The sequence below is a fragment of the Lactuca virosa genome, chromosome 3 (assembly GCF_052849685.1).
Source record: "Lactuca virosa cultivar CGN04683 chromosome 3, Lactuca_virosa_CGN04683_v6, whole genome shotgun sequence".
Lineage (NCBI taxonomy): Eukaryota > Viridiplantae > Streptophyta > Magnoliopsida > Asterales > Asteraceae > Lactuca > Lactuca virosa.
In genome coordinates this window covers 72,325,001-72,350,685 of record NC_136428.1, presented here as the reverse complement: position 1 = coordinate 72,350,685, position 25,685 = coordinate 72,325,001, and the positions used below count along the sequence as shown (strand labels likewise).

Genomic DNA, 25,685 nt, shown 5'->3' with positions numbered 1-25,685 from the left:
AACCATGATAAAATTTTTCATTTTTATAGAATCATTCCACAAAACCATAAGACAAGTATCCATTGTTTTCAACACAAAACCATAGAATCAGAGTATCAAAATCTCTCATAACATAATCAATAAGTCGGATGTGTATGATTACACCTTCGCCTTGCCCCGATCATCTGATGTACCTGAAACCATGAAACCAATAACTGTAAGACAAAGCTTAATAAGTTTCCCCTAAAATACCACACATAACAATACATATAATGCATGCACACTGGACACACAAAATCAGAATGGATTGCCTGTGAGCCCTAGAACGAGACTAGATAGACCCACCCTTGGCCCACAACTTATGACTGGCTTGCTATCGAGCCCACAAAATAAGAATGGATTGCCCTCCCGACCCTCTGCTTATGACTAGATTGCTCCTGGGTTTGTTTCCATACTGAACAAAGCAGTACCACCTCAACCCAACCGCCATATGTCGACATATGCAAGAGATAAACTATAACTAGTAAATAAAGGTAATCATAATAAATATACCAATCTACAGATCACTACGACATATCAACACCTATACATAAGGGTACATAACACAATCTAGTGGGTCGGCATTGGTGTCTTTGACCGACGAGTACAGTGAGGACAAAATCACCTCTCAGTCTATAAGATAATAGTGATGATCCCGATCCAATAACCAACTCTATAGGCCACTTATACAACAAATAGGGACCAAGTCTAAATCTACAACTCAACATACTTAATTAGACTTAAAGTCAAACTTGGTAAAAGTCAACGGTCAAAAAGTCAACAGCCGGTCGCCATGACCTGGACAAGCATATGCCATGTCGTGGGGATAATCATACAAAATGGTCACGAATTTGCCAAATACCACGACGTGGCGACTAATCCCTCACGTTATGGGAACCTTCCAGATCAACCAAAATCCATTAAGCTCTTAATCCCCCCCCCCATTCAAGCTTTCTAGAATGCTTCTAAACCCTCAAAAGATCATAAAAATCATATCTTTATAGACATGCATGTCCAATGTATTTCTTGAGCTCAAGCTATGGCAAAAAGTGTAAAAATGAGGCCAAGATCTCATGTAGGAGTTCAAAACTCTATCAAACTTTAGATCCATAACTCTAAACTATAAAGGGACTTTGGGGATCCATAAAGTTGCAACATTATAGAAAACCAACCTTCCAACTAACCTAAATATGAAGGATAACATGAGACAACCTAGATCTAAGCTCATGGAGTCATAAAGCTTGGAACATGAGGACTTACAAAAGTACATAAAACGGAAATAAAGAAGATAGTGAGGCTTGCAAGCTAAGATGATGTACTAAGACTTCTTCTCTTCTTCTACCTTCGGTTGGCCGAGTTCTCTTACAACAACAACCATCATGCTAGTAATTGCATTCCTCCCTTTGAGCTCCTGTATGGGAGGAAGTGTCGGACTCCTATTTGCCAGGGAGAAGGATAGAGAGTCATGGGGAGCACTGAGATAGTGCTCAAGACGATAGAGCTTATCCAACAGGTCAGACAGAGGTTGCTGACGACCTAGAGCCGCTAAAAGAGTTATGCGGATCGACGATGCTCTGAGTTAGATTTTCAGGTTGGAGATTTGGTACTCCTGAAGGTATCACCTTGGAAAGGTGTTATCCGATTCAAGAAGCAGAGCAAACTGTACCCCATGTTTATTGGCCCTTTCAGAGTGGTAGCCCGAGTGGGCAAGGTGGCATACCGGTTAGAGCTACTATAGGAGTTGAGTCAGTTTCATGACACCTTCCATGTTTCCCACTTGAGGAAGTGTGTAGGTGATGAGACAGTTGTGGTTTGGAGGACATTTAGGTTGATGTTCTCATGAATTACATCGAGAGGCCGGTGACGATTCTGGATAGGAAGGTGAAGACCTTGAGGAATAAGGTAGTGAACTTGGTCAAAGTTTGGTGGCATCATCGGAAAGGGTTTGATTGGACTTGGGAGGCCGGGCCAAAGATGAAGGAGCATTACCCTGATCGTTTTGTAGTGGCTGGCTTCGAGGACGAAGTCTGATTCAATTGGAGAAGAATTGTAACACCCGTTTCCAGGTATTTCCATTTTCAACCTTAAAATTTCAAATTTTTGCAAAGAAAGTCCTTACGCTGGGCGTACATTGATTGTACGTCGGGTGTAAGTCATTAATTGGATCGTGAACCTTTGTGAGTATGTTGGGCGTACTCGTGCTATTCCTAAACCCTAAATTTTTAGGGTTGTGTCCCTTATTTAAACATCCTATTCCTCATTGGACCTTCTTATGACCAGCCTCCATCCTTCTTAGCCTTAATATCGAAACCCTAACCCTTGAGTGATTTTTGAGTGTTCTTGGTAGTGAAGGTAGATCAGTGAAGAAGTGGTGGTGCATTCAAGCTCTTGGATCTAGAATCTACACCTCATTGTTCATCTACAGAAGGTATATAGTTCATACCATGAGGCTTGCTTTGCTAGATCTTGTTTAAGCTTAAGTTTATGTTCATTCACCATAAAACCTTGGTCTTTGTGAGTATAGAGTACTCCAGAACATTTGAGCTGTCCTTTCAGACGTTTTTGAGTACCTGGTGTCATAAAAGTTAAAGCTTGGTCCTTTCCTTTCATCTATGCATGAGTTATGGGGGTTTTTCGTGATGTTAGAAGTTAGGCTTTTGGGTTTGAGCTCTCTTTAGCCATGCAAAGGCATAAAGTTAGAGAGTTTATGGATTAGAATGCCTTTTAGGGTCAGATCTGACGTTGCGGTAAAGTGGCTTAATGATTCAAAGCTTAAAAGTTGAGTTTTGAGTTTAGGTTGAGTACACTGAGCGTAAATCTGGCTACGCCCAACGTAGTCAGCTAGGAGCCCATTTTCTGGTTTTGTGCTCTATGCCCAACATAGAGCCGAGTACGCCGCACATAAAGGTCAACTGTGTTGACCTTTAACTTTTTGACTTTTTGGCTAAGTGTGATTTTTGGGTCAATTTGTGAGGGTTTTGGTCTTGGAAGGGGCAAAATGGTCTTTTGCCCAAAATTGTGGTTAGACTTGGCTTGGGACTAGTTGAGTATGGAAAATTACCTTAATTGTTAATTAGGCTTATTTGGTGCGATCAATAGGCATAGTCTAGTTCCGGCAGTTCATCTGTAGGTTCTATCAGTCTTCTGTGCGAGGTGAGTCTCCTCACTATTCTTACTTGTGTGGTAGAATATATGTGTTGACCATCTGGGTCTATTTGTTGTTCTGTGATATGTGTTACTGTGTGTGCTTAGACTGTAGGTAGTCTCCAAGATTGCTGATAATCCACAGGGCGTGTTGTTTGCCCACTGAGACTTCGGGTAGTCTCCAGGGTTACTGATAACCCATAATTGTTTATTTGTGCTGTGTTGTATGTGATACTTTGTGGAACTCATTAAGCTTTGTGCTTACAATTGTTGATTACATGTGTTTCAGGTACTTGTGATGATCACGGGAAGGCGGAAATTTGATTGTACACATTCAACTATAGTTTATGATTCCGTATATTTTGGGACACTCTGATATTACTATAATGATTTGTATTTTATACTTGTTATTTTCTTGAGATGAGTTTTATGAACAATGTTTTTAGTTATTTAAAAATGAAAATTTTGGATGTTACAAAAAACTAGTTGTTAAGTGTAGTTTGGATTTTTTCATCTTTCTTTTATTTTTTTGAATGGCAGGTTATGGTTAAAAGTTAGTATCATCAAGTTAGTTAAATTCTCCAATGCCCAGAATAAAAGAATAAAGTCTGAGACCTCCTTTCTAAACTTCTAACAAACGGTTAGAAGCCTTTAAGAGCGTTTATATTGTTTTTATAAATTATAAATTTATGAATATACCCTTCTGAAGGTTTTCTTTTTTAGGGGGGGGGGGGACTTGTAAGCTTTTGTTAAATAAAAAATTGTTCCGATGCATTGATAAATAACAAATGTGTAACTTGTAAGTATATTATTTATTTTACATCTTTTAATGCTGTTTCTTGAAAGTGATTGAAGCAAAGTTTGATGAGGTGTTATGTACTACTAAGAAGGAGTTGTGACAGATGAGGAATGATATTAGATTCCACGAAAAAGAAGGGTGATATTAACGTTCTTGCCTGCTAACCCCTGGTTAGCTTTGTTGGGGTATTAAGATTGTTGTTTCTAAATAATAATATGTGCTTATAGGGGGTAAACATGTGGGTATATATATGATCAAATTTCATGAAAACAAAGGAAATACAAAGTACGGTACTATAATAGAAACTTATTAATTTTAAAGATGTAAACAATTAAGAGATGTCAAGTTGTAGTTACATCAAGTTGTATATGAACTACAACTTCCTTTATTTTTCATGAGATCTAAAATTTATCTTCTTCTATATTTCACGTGAATTTTATAGGAGAAATATTTATAACTTACTTATATTATATAAGAATGTATTTTCTAATTAAAACTATAACTAAAAAACTTAATGATATTTTTTTTAAGTTTTGAGTACTAATTAAGAACGTGATGAGCAACCAAGCTACTTCCGAAAATGCCCATAACATCCCCGCATTTGAATTGGCGTTAAAGTAAAATCACTTTGTATGCCTTTATTCTAAAGTCAAAGTCAACCCTTTATCTACAAATTAACCAGATACTCTGTTGCTCTATATAAATAAGCCATTGCTATTGATCAAGCTCACCAAATTAACTAAACATGAAGAAGTCTCAACTTAGTTCTTCAGGTTTGCTCATGGTTCTAAGTTTCTTGTTTTGTGTTTCATGGGCAACGTCCTTATCATCCTTAAGTTCTGGCGATCTAATAAGCTGCCTACTGTCCAAATCCAAGAATGAGACTACCATCTCTCAACTCATTTTCACCCCTGTCAATGCTTCCTTCCTACCCATTTGGCAAGTGGCAGTTCAAAACACCAGGTTCCTTAAGCCCTCCACACGTAGACCATCAGTCATCGTGACACCTATGGAGGAAACCCTTATACAAACATGTGTATACTGCGCCAAGAAACACGGCTACGAGATCAGGATCAGGAGTGGGGGCCATGACTACGAGGGCCTCTCATACACTGCTGATGTTCCCTTTGTTATGCTTGATTTCACCAACATGAGGTCTATAGACGTGGACGTAGCAAAAAGGACTGCTTGGGTCCAAGCAGGCGCTACGCTTGGTGAACTCTACTACAAAATTTCGCGAGAGACCGATACCTTGTATTTCCCGGCAGGTGTTTGCCCAACGGTGGGTGTTGGTGGTTACATGGGCGGTGGTGGCTACGGAAACCTGTTGAGGAAATACGGTACTGCTGCCGATAATGTTCTGGATTCTCGCTTCATGGATGTTGATGGGAATATTCTCGACAGGAAATCAATGGGAGAAGATTTGTTTTGGGCGATCCGAGGAGGTGGTTCTTCAAGTTTCGGAATTGTTCTTGCATGGAAGCTGAGCTTGGTTCCAGTTCCAAAAAAAGTAACCGTCTTTATACTGAATAAAACTTTGGAACAAGGGGCAACCGAAATCTTCCATAAATATCAATACGTTGCACCATATATTGATAGAAACTTGCACATAAGAACTCAAGTTTTCGCCGAATATATCGGCAACACTACCAAGAAAACCATAAGAATTATGTTTGAAGGAATATATCAGGGGACAAGAGACACATTGCTTCCGTTGCTTGATAGAAAATTTCCAGAGCTCGGTGTTACCCGAGAGATTTGTGAAGAAATTAGAATGGTCCAGTCGACCCTTGTGTTTTGGGGCTTGCCAAGCTCAACCCCAACCGAGATTCTTACGAACCGATCTGCCATTGCCAAGCTGAACAACAAAAGCAAATCAGACTACACCCGGGCACCCATCCCCATAAGAGGACTCAAGAAGATATGGAAAAAGCTTATCCAAAACGATGAATCAGCGCTTCTGATGATCAATCCATTTGGCGGAAGGATGGCTGATTTCTCAGAGACTGCAATTCCATATCCTCATAGAGCGGGCGTGTTGTTACAAATTCTCAAGACTGTCAATTTTAACGGTCAACCTTCAGACACAACCCCTACATCCCTCAGGAGGATAGCTTGGCTGCGAAGCTTGGATGCGTTAATGAGGCCTTATGTGTCAAACAACCCCAGAGAGGCATATTCCAACTACAATGATCTGGATTTGGGTGTTGGAAGTGCTAACTACGAAGAAGCAAGTGTTTGGGGTGAGAGATACTGGAAGAGGGACAACTTCAAGAAGTTGATTCGAATCAAGGCCAAAGTCGATCCTCACAATTTCTTTAGGCGCCCACAGAGTATCCCTGTTTTCTAAAACCCCCGATCAGCTAAGCGGTTGAAGAAAGACTCAGCAGATGCATTTTATTCTTTTAATTGTTTTCATGAAAAACTAGCAACAATGCTACTTTCTGTCAGTTTCTTTTCCTAGTGTATATCATCTCCATGCTAACAAAGATGTCTAAAAGCATGTGGTCAAATTCTAATTATGAATTTATCCAATAAATACATTGTCTTATTAAGACATTTTATATCATATTTCTTTCTTATACTTCCTCTTGTCTAAAAATATGTTTTTGATTAAAATAGTGTGGATCAATACAACTTTAGACTTGGGATACGTACTTTGAAAAACAAAACAAAAAAATAAAAAAATAAAAGTGGGTAAATGTATCATTCCGACGGCCTATACCGAACCCGCCATAGAGTTATGGTGTGGGGGTAAATCCTGAAACACTATGATCAATATTTTGGCAGAGCAATAACTTTAAAACATTAACCTTATTTTTGAATTTTCACAGCTAAATCTTTCTAAACGTATAGAATCTATAAGATATTATATAAACTTTTATTTAGAATGGCTGGCCACCAAATTTCTAGTATGTGAGATTCAAACCCACAACAACTTTGTTTGGAATGCTTAATTCTCGAATAATCAGTATATGTGGGATCCTTGCATGGACGTTGATATAGAGTTTCCCATATATGGTATAAGACTATAAGTTGGGGAACATAAATGCATGGGATGGTGGTGCTAATGAAGCCAAATTATACATAACAGCATGAATAAATTACTTAATTAAGCAAGTATAATAATTTTTGATGGCATAAATAACATGAGTAATTTTTGTTCGTTTGACATTTACTTTTAAATAAAAATTGATTTGATCAAAAGTGGCATCTTTGAAGAAAAAGTTAGTTAAATTATCCGTAACTTTACGCGATCCATATTTACTTATTATATATTCTTTTATTTAAATAAGAATTGACGTGACTATCCAAATAACAACATTCTTTAGTCAACCTTGTAGTTGTTAATTTGAACAAATTAAATTTAAATAGTAGAATGCATGCGACCAAGCATTCTGATCCCACTAGCTAGAAATAGTCAATTAGGCAATACATATGATGCGCTCATTCCTTTTAATAGATTCCATTTCAATAGGAAAACTTGTGTCTTGAAGGTATGAGATGACTAATTATATCTTGGTTAAGTTGGTCTGGTTAAATATTTTTGAATAAAAGTTAAAAGTATATTACTTTGTTAACGAGAAGCATCGTGTTGCAATTACTAGTCATGTGGGCTGAGATCGATCGGAATCAAGAATCAGAAGACTAGACGTGTTTATGTTTCTTGCGTGCCTAAAGATTTGGTAATTGTGGACCTTCTCCTCGATATCTAAATCACATAATTACAAATATAATAAAACTTTTAAAAGAACCGGCCATAGGCAGGCTATACACTAACACCTGCGATAGTTTGATCAGCGATAGTTTGATCAGGAGAGGAGACTTTTTCAAATGTTCAAACTTAATTAGAAATCAATGAATAGAGAATTCAATACACCAATCATGAAGATTTCCACCTATTTTGAGCTTGACGGAATTTAGGTTAATGTGGTCGTAAAAAATAAATGCAGTCTCTGTGTATTTAGAGTATTTAGTGTGCGAGTGTTGAACCGAATTAGATGTAATGTACATGTCAATAATGTTGCCTCAATAAACAATTGTAGCTTTAGGAGGTGGGATGTAACGTCCTAATTCTCGTTAGAAATTCCAGAAACTAGCATTAATTAATATTAATAATATTATAATTATGGATAAAAACTCTAAAGAGCTTTTAATGAATAGAACGAATGAAAGGCATTCAATAAATTTTAAGAAATAAAATAATAAATGTGAAAATAATAATAATAATAATAATAATAATAATAAATTTAAGGTAAGGGGTTGAATTTGACAAGTTGTAAATATGTCTTTAGTCAAGAAATTTGTTTTCTGGGTAGATAGTGTCGTTATGGGAGAATTAGGGATGAAATTGTAATACCTGTATTTCTCTCTTGGAAATCGTTGGGAGAGAGTTGGGCACTTTTCTTGTGGCCGACTCCAATTTATGTACACCCTTAAGAGCTCCACTCAAGCACCATAGTTTTTGATCGTTTGTGCCAAGGATCGGTATCAAGAAAAAAGAAAAAAATAATAAAAGAATGCAACGAAGGGATTTTAAAGAAGAGTGAGTCAAGATCTTCGTCGGCAATAGTTACCGGAGGAGGAAGGTACTGACGGGTAAAGATCGTAATCTAACCGTATTAAGTATCAAATAATCTCATTTCCACTTTCTTTTATTTTTCTTTTGGCTACCGGGAATAGCCACCACTACTTCCGCAACCACGATCGTCGACGTGTTCCTTCTGCCACTAACAGCCCCCAAAGAGTGGGTGTGTTTGGGTGGTGCATTTACTTCCTACCATTGGCCCTTCGATTTCTATTGTTTTGTGAAGTTGGTTGTCGATTGTCGCCCTTAACCACCAGCTACCTCCTGCTGCCGATGTGTGTGTGTGTGTTTGTTTCAGCCACCATAGGCCACCCTGCAAATGCGCTTATGGTTGTATTACTTTTGATGGTTCACAAATGAATGTAAAAGCATTATTTTCCAATCATTCCACTTATACTTAATCAGCATCATTCTTTGTTTTGGGGTAGTTTGACCATTATTGACCACCACAACACCACCATCCGACCACCAATAAGTGGTAGTTTTATGAGGGACTCAAATTTTAATACATTTCGTGTCATAAGGAGCGTAATGGGTTGTAACTTAACCCTAATAAGATGATTTTTTTATGTCAAGTTCCTAACTCTAAATGCTCATTAAGCCAAGAATCAAGACGTTTGGGTTAACTTGAATTACATATATTGATAGCCTAATAAGTAACCAGTAATTATGATAAATGTTTTAATGTTAAAGCTTAATCATTAAGTCCTTCATGGCACACCTAAAGTGACCTAAAGGTAAATATGATCAATTTCACTGAATGTATCCTCGAACTTCTAAAAATCGTACAAGAATATCGAAAGCTCCAAAAATCATAAATTTTAGATTTCTGGAAAGTTTGATGAGTCTAGTTTCTGTAAACGTTGAATTAAATTACCAAATTCCAACTTCTTGTAGGGTATAATTCACAATCTTCTTAAACTGGTATGTATTGTCACATATTTCATAAGTTGTCTTTCAAAAATTATAATAAATTTATTAGAACTCCGAATGTCAAATTTTCATGGTCTGTAGTTAGATATAGATGTCTAGTTTGCTCCATATCATGGGCAAGATGAAATTCCTAGAGCTACTAACATCGGTTTTCATCATAACCAAACCGATCCATCTATTTTTATCTGAGAATCATTCCATGCTTCCATATCCCGACTTTTATATGCATGTGACATTATTTTCACAATGTCTTCCATTGACCTTCTTTAATAGTAAGTTCAATAGTGAATTTGCTATGATAGACCCTGCTATGATATACCGACTAAAGTAGGATAATCTATCGGGGTGCCTATCGAATCCAATTTTTGGACTGTTTCGGATGAAGTTATGGGATTTTAGTGTAGTATACTAACATACATAGAATCTCTGTTCCATACTTCTTTTGATATAAAAATAGTCGTTTACATGAATAAACAGGAGATGCCTAAAATATAATTTAAGTGTACCAAGGTCGATTATAGCAAATTCACTACTGAACTAACTATTAAAGAAGCTCGATGGAAGACATTGTGAAAATAATGTCATATGCATATAGAAGTTAGTATGTCATGGAATTAAATGATTCTTAGATTAATATAGATGAAACGGTTTGGTTATGGTGAAAACCGATGTTAGTAGCACGTTGATCAAATCAAATGTACCATGCTTTCGGGGCCTATTTAAGACAACATAATAGTTTATAAAGGTATCAAATACGATTAAGATATATACTTGATATCCCCGAAAACATGGTGGTCGATGCATGTATATTGCCACCTTCATGTGGTCGTGTACAAATGGTTTCTTCACATCTAGCAGCAGTGGCAGATTCAATGTATGGGAAGGGGGTGCATGGGCCCCACTTAAAAGTGGGCCCACCACGAATACATATTAAAAAAAAAGAACTCAGCTTATGGTCCCCACTCACAATAGATTGGTCCCCACTCACACTAGATTGGTCCCCATTACACCCACTCATCCTCACTTCTCTCTCTTTTGATTTTTCAATCCCGATTTTTCACTTCTTTCTTTATAGTTTTGACCTAGCATACCAAATGCACAGAGTAATAAAAAAACATTAAACACTCTACAGCCACCGTAATTTAGTACTCCACAGCCGCCGACATCGTCTTCAATCGCCGCAACTTATCACTACTACACAACACCGCTGCAGAGCTGCCAACGCAGTGATGGACTTCGCTCACTACTTGCTGAGCAACACCATCAACCGTCGCGCGCAAAAGGACCACCATCGTCTAATTTCGATCGCCGCCATCGTTGTAAGTTTATTCCCTTTATTTAGTTTGATTTTCCGAAATGGGTTTGATTTGATGAACTGACTTGAATGGTTTATTAATTCTGATTTGGGATTTTTGATTTGTAAACTGATTTTATTTTAATTTAACACTCTCAAAAGATTAATTTGTGCTATGGATTTGTTAGTTTGGCTTGGTTTGCTTTTGGATGGTTATCTGGGACAACAGGGAAACGAACTAAGCTTAACAGAGATGGAAAAAATTAAATTTCTGTAACTGTTTTGTTTAAAGGTCTTTTCTAATTTAGTGCTTTGTATTTGTTTAATGTTTAATGGTTTTGGTAATTGTGTTCAACATTGTTTAATGTTTTTTTGTTTAACCCAATAACAGGTGCAATGGAAAGATTTTATAGTAGAACATCCACATCAGGACCATCTTCATTAGGACCATCTTTAGCTGAAATTGCCCAACCTACTTTTATTCCACCAATATCGAGTGAAATTGATTCAAGTGACATTCCTTGGGATCTGACTGATAGGAAAAAAAATTCAGATTATCACCCTAATTAAAGAGACAATATAAGACGAAAATATTTGATTAAAGGACAATGTCAACCGCATCTTAAAAAGTACCGTGTAAGAATGTTTGGAAATAGGGGAAGACGTTTTAATCCCGTTATAAGTTTGGTAAAATCAACCACTGCAACTTTAAAAAAATATGAGAAATGATGGGTTTGATGCACGTATTTTGGATATCACATCTTTTTGTGAGAATAATAACATTCAAATGGTGAACATGGAGGAAGTTTATGTTAATCCAAGAGCCTGAAGACAGTACACCAATATCTCCAATCGCCATTATTACGAGTTTTTTTTGTTTCAACATGGTTTTGGATATGCAAATTCAAGAGTTCGGTGATTGTTTTAATGAAGTCAGTTCCGAATTGCTCATTTGTATGACAGGTTTGAATCCACATGATTCATTTTGTGACTTTGACCAATCAAAGTTACAGAAGTTGATCGATTTCTATCCACATGATTTTAGCTTTAAAGATAGGTTGAATATTCTAAATGAACTTTGGGTTTACCCCACTTTTATGAAACAAGATGCAAGATTTGATACTTTGAAGAGTATATCTGACCTTGCTAAGGTGATTGTGGAAAGCAATATGCATCTTAACTTTCTTTTGGTTTACCAGTTATTGAAGTTGTCATTGCTTTTGCCAGTTGCAACCGCAACGGTGGAGAGATGTTTTTCGACGATGAAGCTTGTCAAGTTAGATTTGCGGAATCGGATTTCGGATGTATTTTTAAATGATTGTGAAATTTGCGCGCTTGAAACAGAAGAATTTTCCAAGGTCACGAATGAAAGTATTATCAAACGTTTCTTAACTATGTCCCCTCGTAGATTTCAATTGTAAAATGGCATTTAGTTGAATATTTTAATGTTATTCTACTTTTAAGTGTTTATTATTATTATTATTAATTTACATAGTCAACGGTCAACAATGCACCCCACTTGACTTCCGGGCTGGATCCGCCACTTTCTAGCAGATAGACAGACTTTCATACTGCTGATAATGTGTTTTTTTTTTTTTTTTTTTTTTGGTTTGACAACCGGCCTGAATGTCTCATCACAATCTACTGATTGACGTTGAAATGATCGTTAGCAGCCAAGCAGGTCTTGTGTCTGGATAGAGAACCAACTACATGAGTGTCTCATTCTTTAATCCTTCAAACGACCCTTGGCCGGGACCGTAGGCGGTAGCAACCAAACAGGCCTTGAGTGCGTAGGCAATTTGCCGATCTTTGATCCCCAAAATTCACCATATAAGTCTCCAAATTTTATTTTGCATAATTATCACACGATTTCTATTTTTATTTTATTCTATTTTAGTGATGGATTATGTGTTTTGATTACTATACGAATATTCTACCTTTATTTAGGGGATTTTAAATGTTAATTTTAGTTGTTCTAAAGAAATCTATAACTTACTTATATTAAATAAGAATGTATTAAAATTGTATAATTAAGAAACTTAATCATATTTTTTAGGTTTTGAGTATTAATTAAGAACGGTGAGGAGCCCAGCATTTGAATTAGTGTTAAAAGTAAAATCGCTTTGTAATTTGTATGCTTATATTCCAAAGTCAAAGTCAACCTTTTATCTACAAACTAGTCCCTGGACTTGGTATTCGGCGCCAGGAAATTAACCACATATATTCGTAAGAAATATTTTCAATTTATGTTTGAGAAAAATATACTTTTGATGAGATACGTTCTATTTATGAGTTTGATAATTATTATAAAAACGTGGGTGGTTCAAATTTTAGCAAAGATTTCAATCAGAAAGTTAAAAGAGAAAGGCTAAAAATCTGAACATACGTAATATCAATTTGTTCATTGCTTCATTGGTTTTTAGAATGCGAATTAAGCACTCTATAGGGAATAAGTCAACACGCCATATATCTTCAACGCTGCACCTGTATACCCTAAAATAGAATCAGTTGAACACCATCCTCCTTCCCGCATTTTTCAAACACCTTTGAATTGATCACCATCCTCGTTCCGAGGTTTTTCAAACACCTTAATTTGAACTGATCACAATTTTTATAACCCCATTTGAAGTCAACTATATGCTCTCTGCTCTATGTAAATAAGCCATTGCTATTGATCAAGCTCACCAAATTAACTAAACATGAAGAAGTCTCAACTTAGTTCTTCAGTTTTGCTCATGGTTCTAAGTTTCTTGTTTTGTGTTTCATGGGCAACGTCCTTATCATCCTCAAGTTCTGGCGATCTAATAAGCTGCCTACTGTCCAAATCCAAGAATGTGACTACCATCTCTCAACTCATTTTCACCCCTGTCAATGCTTCCTTCCTACCCATTTGGCAAGTGGCAGTTCAAAACACCAGGTTCCTTAAGCCCTCCACACGTAGACCATCAGTCATCGTGACACCTATGGAGGAAACCCTTATACAAACATGTGTATACTGCGCCAAGAAACACGGCTACGAGATCAGGATCAGGAGTGGGGGCCATGACTACGAGGGCCTCTCATACACTGCTGATGTTCCCTTTGTTATGCTTGATTTCACCAACATGAGGTCTATAGACGTGGACGTAGCAAAAAGGACTGCTTGGGTCCAAGCAGGCGCTACGCTTGGTGAACTCTACTACAAAATTTCGCGAGAGACCGATACCTTGTATTTCCCGGCAGGTGTTTGCCCAACGGTGGGTGTTGGTGGTTACATGGGCGGTGGTGGCTACGGAAACCTGTTGAGGAAATACGGTACTGCTGCCGATAATGTTCTGGATGCTCGCTTCATGGATGTTGATGGGAATATTCTCGACAGGAAATCAATGGGAGAAGATTTGTTTTGGGCGATCCGAGGAGGTGGTTCTTCAAGTTTCGGAATTGTTCTTGCATGGAAGCTGAGCTTGGTTCCAGTTCCAAAAAAAGTAACCGTCTTTATACTGAATAAAACTTTGGAACAAGGGGCAACCGAAATCTTCCATAAATATCAATACGTTGCACCAAATATCGATAGAAATTTGCACATAAGAACTCAAGTTTTTGCCGAATATATCAGCAACACCACCAAGAAAACCATAAGAATTATGTTTGAAGGAATATATCAGGGCACAACCGACACATTGCTTCCGTTGCTTTCCAGAAAATTTCCAGAGCTCGGTGTTACCCGAGAGATTTGTGAAGAAATTAAAATGGTCCAGTCGACCCTTGTGTTTTGGGGCTTGCCAAGCTCCACCCCGACTCAGATTCTTACGAACCGATCTGCCATTGCCAAGCTGAACAACAAAAGCAAATCAGATTATGTCCGGACACCCATCCCCGTAAGTGGGCTCAGAAAGATATGGAGAAAGCTTATCCAAAACGATGAATCAGCGCTTCTGATGATCAATCCATTTGGCGGAAGGATGGCTGATTTCTCAGAGACTGCAATTCCATATCCTCATAGAGCGGGCATGTTGTTACAAATTCTCAAGACTGTCGATTTTAACGGTCAACCTTCAGACACAACCCCTACATCCCTCAGGAGGATAGCTTGGCTGCGAAGCTTGGATGCGTTAATGACGCCTTATGTGTCAAACAACCCCAGAGAGGCATATTCCAACTACAATGATCTGGATTTGGGTGTTGGAAGTGCTAACTACGAAGAAGCAAGTGTTTGGGGTGAGAGATACTGGAAGAGGGACAACTTCAAGAAGTTGATTCGAATTAAGGCCAAAGTCGATCCTCACAATTTCTTTAGGCGCCCACAGAGTATCCCTGTTTTCTAAAACCCCCGATCAGCTAAGCGGTTGAAGAAAGACTCAGCAGATGCATTTTATTCTTTTAATTGTTTTCATGAAAAACTAGCAACAATGCTACTTTCTGTCGGTTTCTTTTCCTAGTGTATATCATCTCCATGCTAACAAAGATGTCTAAAAGCATGTGGTCAAATTCTAATTATGAATTTATCCGACAAATACATTGTCTTATTAAGACATTTTATATCATATTTCTTTCTTATACTTCCTCTTGTCTAAAAATATGTTTTTGATTAAAATAGTTTGGGTCAATACAACTTTAGACTTGGGATACGTACTATGAAAAACAAAACAAAGAAAAAAAAAAGAGGTTAAATGTATCATTCCGACGGCCTACACCGAACCCGCCGTAGAGTTATCATGTGGGGGTAAATCCTGAAACATTATGATCAATATTTTGGCAGGACAATAACTTTAAAACATTAACCTTATTTTTGAAACATTATGATCAATATTTTGGCAGGACAATAACTTTAAAACATTAACCTTATTTTTGAATTTTCACAGCTAAATCTTTCTAAACGTATAAAATCTATAAGATATTATATAAACTTTATTTAGAATGGCTGGCCACCAAATTTTTAGTATGTGAGATTCAAACCCACAACAACTTTGTTTGGAATGCTTAATTCTCGAATAATCAAAGTATATGGGATCCTTGCATGGACGTTGATATAGAGTTTCCCATATGGTATTAGACTATAAGTTGGGGAGCATAAATGCATGGGATGGTGGTGCTAATGAAGCCAAATTCTGCATAACAGCATGAATAAATTACTTAATTAAGTAAGTATAATAATTTTTGATGGCATAAATAACATGAGTAATTTTTGTTCGTTTGACACTTACTTTTAAATAAAAATTGATTTGATCAAAAGTGGCATCTTTGAAGAAAAAGTTAGTTAATTTGTTAATTTGAACAAATTAAATTTAAATAGTAGAATGCATGCGACCAAGCATTCTGATCCCACTAGCTAGAAATAGTCAATTAGGCAATACATATGATGCGCTCATTCCTTTTAATAGATTCCATTTCAATAGGAAAACTTGTGTCTTGAAGGTATGAGATGACTAATTATATCTTGGTTAAGTTGGTCTCGTTAAATATTTTTGAATAAACGTTAAAAGTATATTACTTTGTTAACGAGAAGCATCGTGTTGCAATTACTAGTCATGTGGGCTGAGATCGATCGGAATCAAGAATCAGAAGACTAGACGTGTTTATGTTTCTTGCGTGCCTAAAGATTTGGTAATTGTGGACCTTCTCCTCGATATCTGAATCACATAATGACAAATATAATAAAACTTTTAAAAGAACCGGGCCATAGGCAGGCTATGCACTAACACTTGCGATAGTTTGATCAGGAGATGAGACTTTTTCAAATGTTCAAACTTAATTAGAAATCAATGAATAGAGAATTCAATACACCAATCATGAAGATTTCCACCTATTTTGAGCTTGACGGAATTTAGGTTAATGTGGTCGTAAAAAATAAATGCAGTCTCTATGTATTTAGAGTATTTAGTGTGCGAGTGTTGAACTGAATTAGATGTAATGTACATGTCAATAATGTTGCCTCAATAAACAATTGTAGCTTTAGGAGGTGGGATGTAACGTCCTAATTCTCGTTAGAAATTTCAGAAACTAGCATTAATTAATATTAATAATATTATAATTATGGATAAAAACTCTAAAGAGCTTTTAATGAATAGAACGAATGAAAGGCATTCGATAAATTTTAAGAAATAAAATAATAAATGTGAAACTAAAATAATAATAATAATAATAATAATAATAATAATAATAATAAATTTAAGGTAAGGGGTTGAATGTGACAAGTTGTAAATATGTCTTTAGTCAAGAAATTTGTTTTCTGGGTAGATAGTGTCGTTATGGGAGAATTAGGGATGAAATTGTAATACTTGTATTTCTCTCTTGGAAATCGTCGGGAGAGAGTTGGGCACTTTTCTTGTGACCGACTCCAATTTATGTATGCCCTTAAGAGCTCCACTCAAGCACCATAGTTTTTGATCGTTTGTGCCAAGAATCAGTATCAAGAAAAAAGAAAAAAATAATAAAAGAATGCAACGAAGGGATTTTGAAGAAGAGTGAGTCAAGATCTTCGTCGGCGATAGTTACCGGAGGAGGAAGGTACTGACGGGTAAAGATCGTAATCTAACCGTATTAAGTATCAAATAATCTCATTTCCACTTTCTTTTATTTTTCTTTTGGCTACCGGGAATAGCCACCACTACTTCCGCAACCACGATCGTCGACGTGTTCCTTCTGCCACTAACAGCCCCCAAAGAGTGGGTGTGTTTGGGTGGTGCATTTACTTCCTACCATTGGCCCTTCGATTTCTATTGTTTTGTGAAGTTGGTTGTCGATTGTCGCCCTTAACCACCAGCTACCTCCTGCTGCCGATGTGTGTGTGTGTGTTTGTTTCAGCCACCATAGGCCACCCTGCAAATGCGCTTATGGTTGTATTACTTTTGATGGTTCACAAATGAATGTAAAAGCATTATTTTCCAATCATTCCACTTATACTTAATCAACATCATTCTTTGTTTTGGGGTAGTTTGACCATTATTGACCACCACAACACCACCATCCGACCACCAATAAGTGGTAGTTTTATGAGGGACTCAAATTTTAATACATTTCGTGTCATAAGGAGCGTAATGGGTTGTAACTTAACCCTAATAAGATGATTTTTTTATGTCAAGTTCCTAACTCTAAATGCTCATTAAGCCAAGAATCAAGACGTTTGGGTTAACTTGAATTACATATATTGATAGCCTAATAAGTAACCATTAATTATGATAAAAGTTTTGAAGTTAAAGCTTAATCATTAAGTCCTGCATGGGACACCTAAAGTGACCTAAAGGTAAATATGATCAATTTCACTGAATCTATCCTCAAACTTCTAAAAATCGTACAAGAATATCGAAAGCTCCAAAAATCATAAATTTTAGTCTTCTGGAAAGTTTGATGAGTCTAGTTTCCCTAAACTTTGAATTAAATTACCAAATTCCAACTTCTTGTAGGGTATAATTCACAATCTTCTTAAACTGGTATGTATTGTCACATATTTCATAAGTTGTCTTTCAAAAATTATAATAAATTCATTAGAACTCCGAATGTCAAATTTTCATGGTCTGTAGTTAGATATAGATGTCTAGTTTGCTCCATATCATGGGCAAGATGAAATTCCTAGTGCTACTAACATCGATTTTCATCATAACCAAACCGATCCATCTATTTTTATCTGAGAATCATTCCATGCTACCATATCCTGACTTTTATATGCATGTGACATTATTTTCACAATGTCTTCCATTGACCTTCTTTAATAGTAAGTTCAATAGTGAATTTACTATGATAGACGTTGCTATGATATACCGACTAAACTACGATATAAACTAGGATAATCTATCAAGGTGCCTATCGAATCGAATTTTTGAACTATTTCGAATGGAGTTATGAGATTTTATTGTACTATAATAACACACATAGAATCTCTGTTCTATACTTTTGTTGATATAAAAATTTCCGTATAGGTGAATAAACAGGAGATGCCTAAAATATAATTTAAGTGTAGCAAGGTCTATTATATCAAATTCACTAGATGTGTTTCTGTTTCTTGCGTGCCTAAACATTTGGTAACTGTGGATCTTCTCCTCGATATCTAAATCTCATAATTACAAATATAATAACTCTTTTAAAAGAACCGGCCATAGGCAGGCTATACACTAACACCTGCGATCGTTTGATTAGGAGAGGAGACTTTTTCAAATAATCAAACTTAATTAGAAATCAATGAATAGAGAATTCAATAAACCAATCATGAAGATTTCCGCCTATTTTGAGCTTGACCGAATTTACGTTAATGTGGTAGAAAAAAATAAATGCAGTCTCTATGTATTAAGAGTATTTAGTGGTCGAGTATTGAACCGAATTATATGTAATGTACATGTCAATAATGTTGCCTCAATAAACAATTGTAGCTTTAGGAGGTGGGATGTAACGTCCTAATTCTCGTTAGAAATTCCAGAAACTAGCATTAATTAATATTAATAATATTATAATTATGGATAAAAATTCTAAAGAACTTTTAGTGAATAGAACGAATGAAAGGCATTCAATAAATTTTAAGAAATAAAATAACAAATGTGAAAATAAAATAATAATAATAATAATAATAATAATAATAATAATAATAATAATAATAATAATAAATTTAAGGTAAGGGGTTGAATGTGACAAGTTGTAAATATGTCTTTAGTCAAGAAATTTGTTTTCTGGGTAGATAGTGTCGTTATGGGAGAATTAGGGATGAAATTGTAAAACCTGTATTTCTCTCTTGGAGATCGTCGGGAGAGAGTTGGGCACTTTTCTTGTGGCCGACTCCAATTTATGTACGCCCTTAAGAGCTCCACTCAAGCACCATAGTTTTTGATCGTTTGTGCCAAGGATGAGTATCAAGAAAAAAGAAAAAAAAATAATAAAAGAAGGCAACAAATGGATTTTGAAGAAGAGTGAGTCAAGATCTTCATCGGCGATAGTTACCGGAGGAGGAAGGTACTCACGGGTAAAGATCGTAATCTAACCGTATTAAGTATCAAATAATCTCATTTCCACTTTCTTTTCCTTTTCTTTTGTCTACCGGGAATAGCCACCACTACTTCCGCAACCATGATCGTCGGCGTGTTCCTTCTACCACTAACAGCCCCAAAGTGGGTGTTTTGGGTGGTGCGTTTACTTCCTGCCACTGGCCCTTCGATTTCTATTGTTTTGTGAAGTTGGTGGTCGATTATCGCCCTTAACCACCAGCTACCTCCTGATACAGATGTATGTGTATGTGTGTGTGTGTTTGTTTCAGCCACCATAGGCCACCCTTCAAATGCGCTTATGGTTGTATTACTTTGATGGTTCACAAATGAATGTAAAAGCATTATTTTCCAATTATTCCACTTATACTTAATCAACATCATATTATGTTTTAGGGTAGTTTGACCATTATAGACCACCACAACACCACCATCCGACCACCAATAGGTGGTAGTTTTATGAGGGACTCGATTTTTAAGACATTTGGTATCATAAGGAGCGTAATGGGTTGTAACTTAACCATAATAAGATGATTTTTTTTATGTCAAGTTCCTAACTCTAAATGCTCATTAAGCCAAGAATCAAGACGTTTGAGTTAAGTTGAATTACATATATTGATAGCCTAATAAGTAACCAGTAATTATGATAAATGTTTTAATGTTAAAGCTTAATCATTAAGTCCTTCATGGCACACCTAAAGTGACCTAAAGGTAAATATGATCAATTTCACTGAATGTATCCTCGAACTTCTAAAAATCGTACAAGAATATCGAAAGCTCCAAAAATCATAAATTTTAGATTTCTGGAAAGTTTGATGAGTCTAGTTTCTGTAAACGTTGAATTAAATTACCAAATTCCAACTTCTTGTAGGGTATAATTCACAATCTTCTTAAACTGGTATGTATTGTCACATATTTCATAAGTTGTCTTTCAAAAATTATAATAAATTTATTAGAACTCCGAATGTCAAATTTTCATGGTCTGTAGTTAGATATAGTACTCCACAGCCGCCAGCATCGTCTTCAATCGCCGCAACTTATCACTACTGCACAACACCGCTGCAGCGCTGCCAACGCAGTGATGGACTTCGCTCACTACTTGCTGAGCAACACCATCAACCGTCGCGCGCAAAAGGACCACCATCGTCTAATTTCGATCGCCGCCATCGTTGTAAGTTTATTCCCTTTATTTAGTTTGATTTTCCGAAATGGGTTTGATTTGATGAACTGACTTGAATGGTTTATTAATTCTGATTTGGGATTTTTGATTTGTAAACTGATTTTATTTTAATTTAACACTCTCAAAAGATTAATTTGTGCTATGGATTTGTTAGTTTGGCTTGGTTTGCTTTTGGATGGTTATCTGGGACAACAGGGAAACGAACTAAGCTTAACAGAGATGGAAAAAATTAAATTTCTTTAACTGTTTTGTTTAAAGGTCTTTTCTAATTTAGTGCTTTGTATTTGTTTAATGTTTAATGGTTTTGGTAATTGTGTTCAACATTGTTTAATGTATTTTTGTTTAACCCAATAACAGGTGCAATGGAAAGATTTTATAGTAGAACATCCACATCAGGACCATCTTCATTAGGACCATCTTTAGCTGAAATTGCCCAACCTACTTTTATTCCACCAATATCGAGTGAAATTGATTCAAGTGACATTCCTTGGGATCCGACTGATAGGAAAAAAAATTCAGATTATCACCCTAATTAAAGAGACAATATAAGACGAAAATATTTGATTAAAGGACAATGTCAACCGCGTCTTAAAAAGTACCGTGTAAGAATGTTTGGAAATAGGGGAAGACGTTTTAATCCCGTTATAAGTTTGGTAAAATCAACCACTGCAACTTTAAAAAAATATGAGAAATGATGGGTTTGATGCACGTATTTTGGATATCACCTCTTTTTGTGAGAATAATAACATTCAAATGGTGAACATGGAGGAAGTTTATGTTAATCCAAGAGCCTGAAGACAGTACACCAATATCTCCAATCGCCATTATTACGAGTTTTTTTTGTTTCAACATGGTTTTGGATATGCAAATTCAAGAGTTCGGTGATCGTTTTAATGAAGTCAGTTCCGAATTGCTCATTTGTATGACAGGTTTGAATCCACATGATTCATTTTGTGACTTTGACCAATCAAAGTTACAGAAGTTGATCGATTTCTATCCACATGATTTTACCTTTAAAGATAGGTTGAATATTCTAAATGAACTTTGGGTTTACCCCACTTTTATGAAACAAGATGCAAGATTTGATACTTTGAAGAGTATATCCGACCTTGCTAAGGTGATTGTGGAAAGCAATATGCATCTTAACTTTCTTTTGGTTTACCAGTTATTGAAGTTGTCATTGCTTTTGCCAGTTGCAACCGCAACGGTTGAGAGATGTTTTTCGACGATGAAGCTTGTCAAGTTAGATTTGCGGAATCGGATTTCGGATGTATTTTTAAATGATTGTGAAATTTGCGCGCTTGAAACAGAAGAATTTTCCAAGGTCACGAATGAAAGTATTATCAAACGTTTCTTAACTATGTCCCCTCGTAGATTTCAATTGTAAAATGACATTTAGTTGAATATTTTAATGTTATTCTACTTTTAAGTGTTTATTATTATTATTATTATTAATTTACATAGTCAACGGTCAACAATGCACCCCACTTGACTTCCGGGCTGGATCCGCCACTTTCTAGCAGATAGACAGACTTTCATACTGCTGATAATGTGTTTTTTTTTTTTTTTTTTTGGTTTGACAACCGGCCTGAATGTCTCATCACAATCTACTGATTGACGTTGAAATGATCGTTAGCAGCCAAGCAGGTCTTGTGTCTGGATAGAGAACCAACTACATGAGTGTCTCATTCTTTAATCCTTCAAACGACCCTTGGCCGGGACCTAGGCGGTAGCAACCAAACAGGCCTTGAGTGCGTAGGCAATTTGCCGATCTTTGATCCCCAAAATTCACCATATAAGTCTCCAAATTTTATTTTGCATAATTATCACACGATTTCTATTTTTATTTTATTCTATTTTAGTGATGGATTATGTGTTTTGATTACTATACGAATATTCTACCTTTATTTAGGGGATTTTAAATGTTAATTTTAGTTGTTCTAAAGAAATCTATAACTTACTTATATTAAATAAGAATGTATTAAAATTGTATAATTAAGAAACTTAATCATATTTTTTAGGTTTTGAGTATTAATTAAGAACGGTGAGGAGCCCAGCATTTGAATTAGTGTTAAAAGTAAAATCGCTTTGTAATTTGTATGCTTATATTCCAAAGTCAAAGTCAACCTTTTATCTACAAACTAGTCCCTGGACTTGGTATTCGGCGCCAGGAAATTAACCACATATATTCGTAAGAAATATTTTCAATTTATGTTTGAGAAAAATATACTTTTGATGAGATACGTTCTATTTATGAGTTTGATAATTATTATAAAAACGTGGGTGGTTCAAATTTTAGCAAAGATTTCAATCAGAAAGTTAAAAGAGAAAGGCTAAAAATCTGAACATACGTAATATCAATTTGTTCATTGCTTCATTGGTTTTTAGAATGCGAATTAAGCACTCTATAGGGAATAAGTCAACACGCCATATATCTTCAACGCTGCACCTGTATACCCTAAAATAGAATCAGTTGAACACCATCCTCCTTCCCGCATTTTTCAAACACCTTTGAATTGATCACCATCCTCGTTCCGAGGTTTTTCAAACACCTTAATTTGAACTGATCACAATTTTTATAACCCCATTTGAAGTCAACTATATGCTCTCTGCTCTATGTAAATAAGCCATTGCTATTGATCAAGCTCACCAAATTAACTAAACATGAAGAAGTCTCAACTTAGTTCTTCAGTTTTGCTCATGGTTCTAAGTTTCTTGTTTTGTGTTTCATGGGCAACGTCCTTATCATCCTCAAGTTCTGGCGATCTAATAAGCTGCCTACTGTCCAAATCCAAGAATGTGACTACCATCTCTCAACTCATTTTCACCCCTGTCAATGCTTCCTTCCTACCCATTTGGCAAGTGGCAGTTCAAAACACCAGGTTCCTTAAGCCCTCCACACGTAGACCATCAGTCATCGTGACACCTATGGAGGAAACCCTTATACAAACATGTGTATACTGCGCCAAGAAACACGGCTACGAGATCAGGATCAGGAGTGGGGGCCATGACTACGAGGGCCTCTCATACACTGCTGATGTTCTCTTTGTTATGCTTGATTTCACCAACATGAGGTCTATAGACGTGGACGTAGCAAAAAGGACTGCTTGGGTCCAAGCAGGCGCTACGCTTGGTGAACTCTACTACAAAATTTCGCGAGAGACCGATACCTTGTATTTCCCGGCAGGTGTTTGCCCAACGGTGGGTGTTGGTGGTTACATGGGCGGTGGTGGCTACGGAAACCTGTTGAGGAAATACGGTACTGCTGCCGATAATGTTCTGGATGCTCGCTTCATGGATGTTGATGGGAATATTCTCGACAGGAAATCAATGGGAGAAGATTTGTTTTGGGCGATCCGAGGAGGTGGTTCTTCAAGTTTCGGAATTGTTCTTGCATGGAAGCTGAGCTTGGTTCCAGTTCCAAAAAAAGTAACCGTCTTTATAGTGAATAAAACTTTGGAACAAGGGGCAACCAAAATCTTCCATAAATATCAATACGTTGCACCAAATATCGATAGAAATTTGCACATAAGAACTCAAGTTTTTGCCGAATATATCGGCAACACCACCAAGAAAACCATAAGAATTATGTTTGAAGGAATATATCAGGGCACAACCGACACATTGCTTCCGTTGCTTTCCAGAAAATTTCCAGAGCTCGGTGTTACCCGAGAGATTTGTGAAGAAATTAGAATGGTCCAGTCGACCCTTGTGTTTTGGGGCTTGCCAAGCTCCACCCCGACTCAGATTCTTACGAACCGATCTGCCATTGCCAAGCTGAACAACAAAAGCAAATCAGATTATGTCCGGACACCCATCCCCGTAAGTGGGCTCAGAAAGATATGGAGAAAGCTTATCCAAAACGATGAATCAGCGCTTCTGATGATCAATCCATTTGGCGGAAGGATGGCTGATTTCTCAGAGACTGCAATTCCATATCCTCATAGAGCGGGCGTGTTGTTACAAATTCTCAAGACTGTCGATTTTAACGGTCAACCTTCAGACACAACCCCTACATCCCTCAGGAGGATAGCTTGGCTGTGAAGCTTGGATGCGTTAATGAGGCGTTATGTGTCAAACAACCCCAGAGAGGCATATTCCAACTACAATGATATGGATTTGGGTGTTGGAAGTGCTAACTATGAAGAAGCAAGTGTTTGGGGTGAGAGATACTAGAGGAGGGACAACTTCAAGAAGTGATTCGAATCAAGGCCAAAGTCGATCCTCACAATTTCTTTAGGCGCCCACAGAGTATCCCTGTTTTCTAAAACCCCCGATCAGCTAAGCGGTTGAAGAAAGACTCAGCAGATGCATTTTATTCTTTTAATTGTTTTCATGAAAAACTAGCAACAATGCTACTTTCTGTCGGTTTCTTTTCCTAGTGTATATCATCTCCATGCTAACAAAGATGTCTAAAAGCATGTGGTCAAATTCTAATTATGAATTTATCCGACAAATACATTGTCTTATTAAGACATTTTATATCATATTTCTTTCTTATACTTCCTCTTGTCTAAAAATATGTTTTTGATTAAAATAGTTTGGGTCAATACAACTTTAGACTTGGGATACGTACAATGAAAAACAAAACAAAGAAAAAAAAAAGAGGTTAAATGTATCATTCCGACGGCCTACACCGAACCCGCCGTAGAGTTATCATGTGGGGGTAAATCCTGAAACATTATGATCAATATTTTGGCAGGACAATAACTTTAAAACATTAACCTTATTTTTGAAACATTATGATCAATATTTTGGCAGGACAATAACTTTAAAACATTAAC

The 25,685-nt window shown here is 36.5% G+C and overlaps 1 protein-coding gene and 3 pseudogenes across 1 annotated transcript; all 4 read left to right on the top strand.

The window, feature by feature from the left end:
* The first annotated feature begins 4,706 nt into the window (after positions 1 to 4,706).
* On the top strand, positions 4,707 to 6,530 carry LOC145162387 (berberine bridge enzyme-like 8 pseudogene; annotated as a pseudogene).
* Positions 6,531 to 13,279: 6,749 nt separating this feature from the next.
* On the top strand, positions 13,280 to 15,299 carry LOC145162386 (tetrahydroberberine oxidase pseudogene; annotated as a pseudogene).
* Positions 15,300 to 21,751: 6,452 nt separating this feature from the next.
* LOC145163656 (uncharacterized) lies at positions 21,752 to 22,288 on the top strand. The gene has a single exon (XM_079082462.1). The coding sequence runs from the start codon at positions 21,752 to 21,754 to the stop codon at positions 22,286 to 22,288; it is 537 nt and encodes a 178-aa protein (XP_078938588.1).
* A 1,277-nt stretch (positions 22,289 to 23,565) lies between these two features.
* LOC145163655 (berberine bridge enzyme-like 8 pseudogene) lies at positions 23,566 to 24,945 on the top strand (annotated as a pseudogene).
* The last annotated feature ends 740 nt before the right edge of the window (positions 24,946 to 25,685 follow it).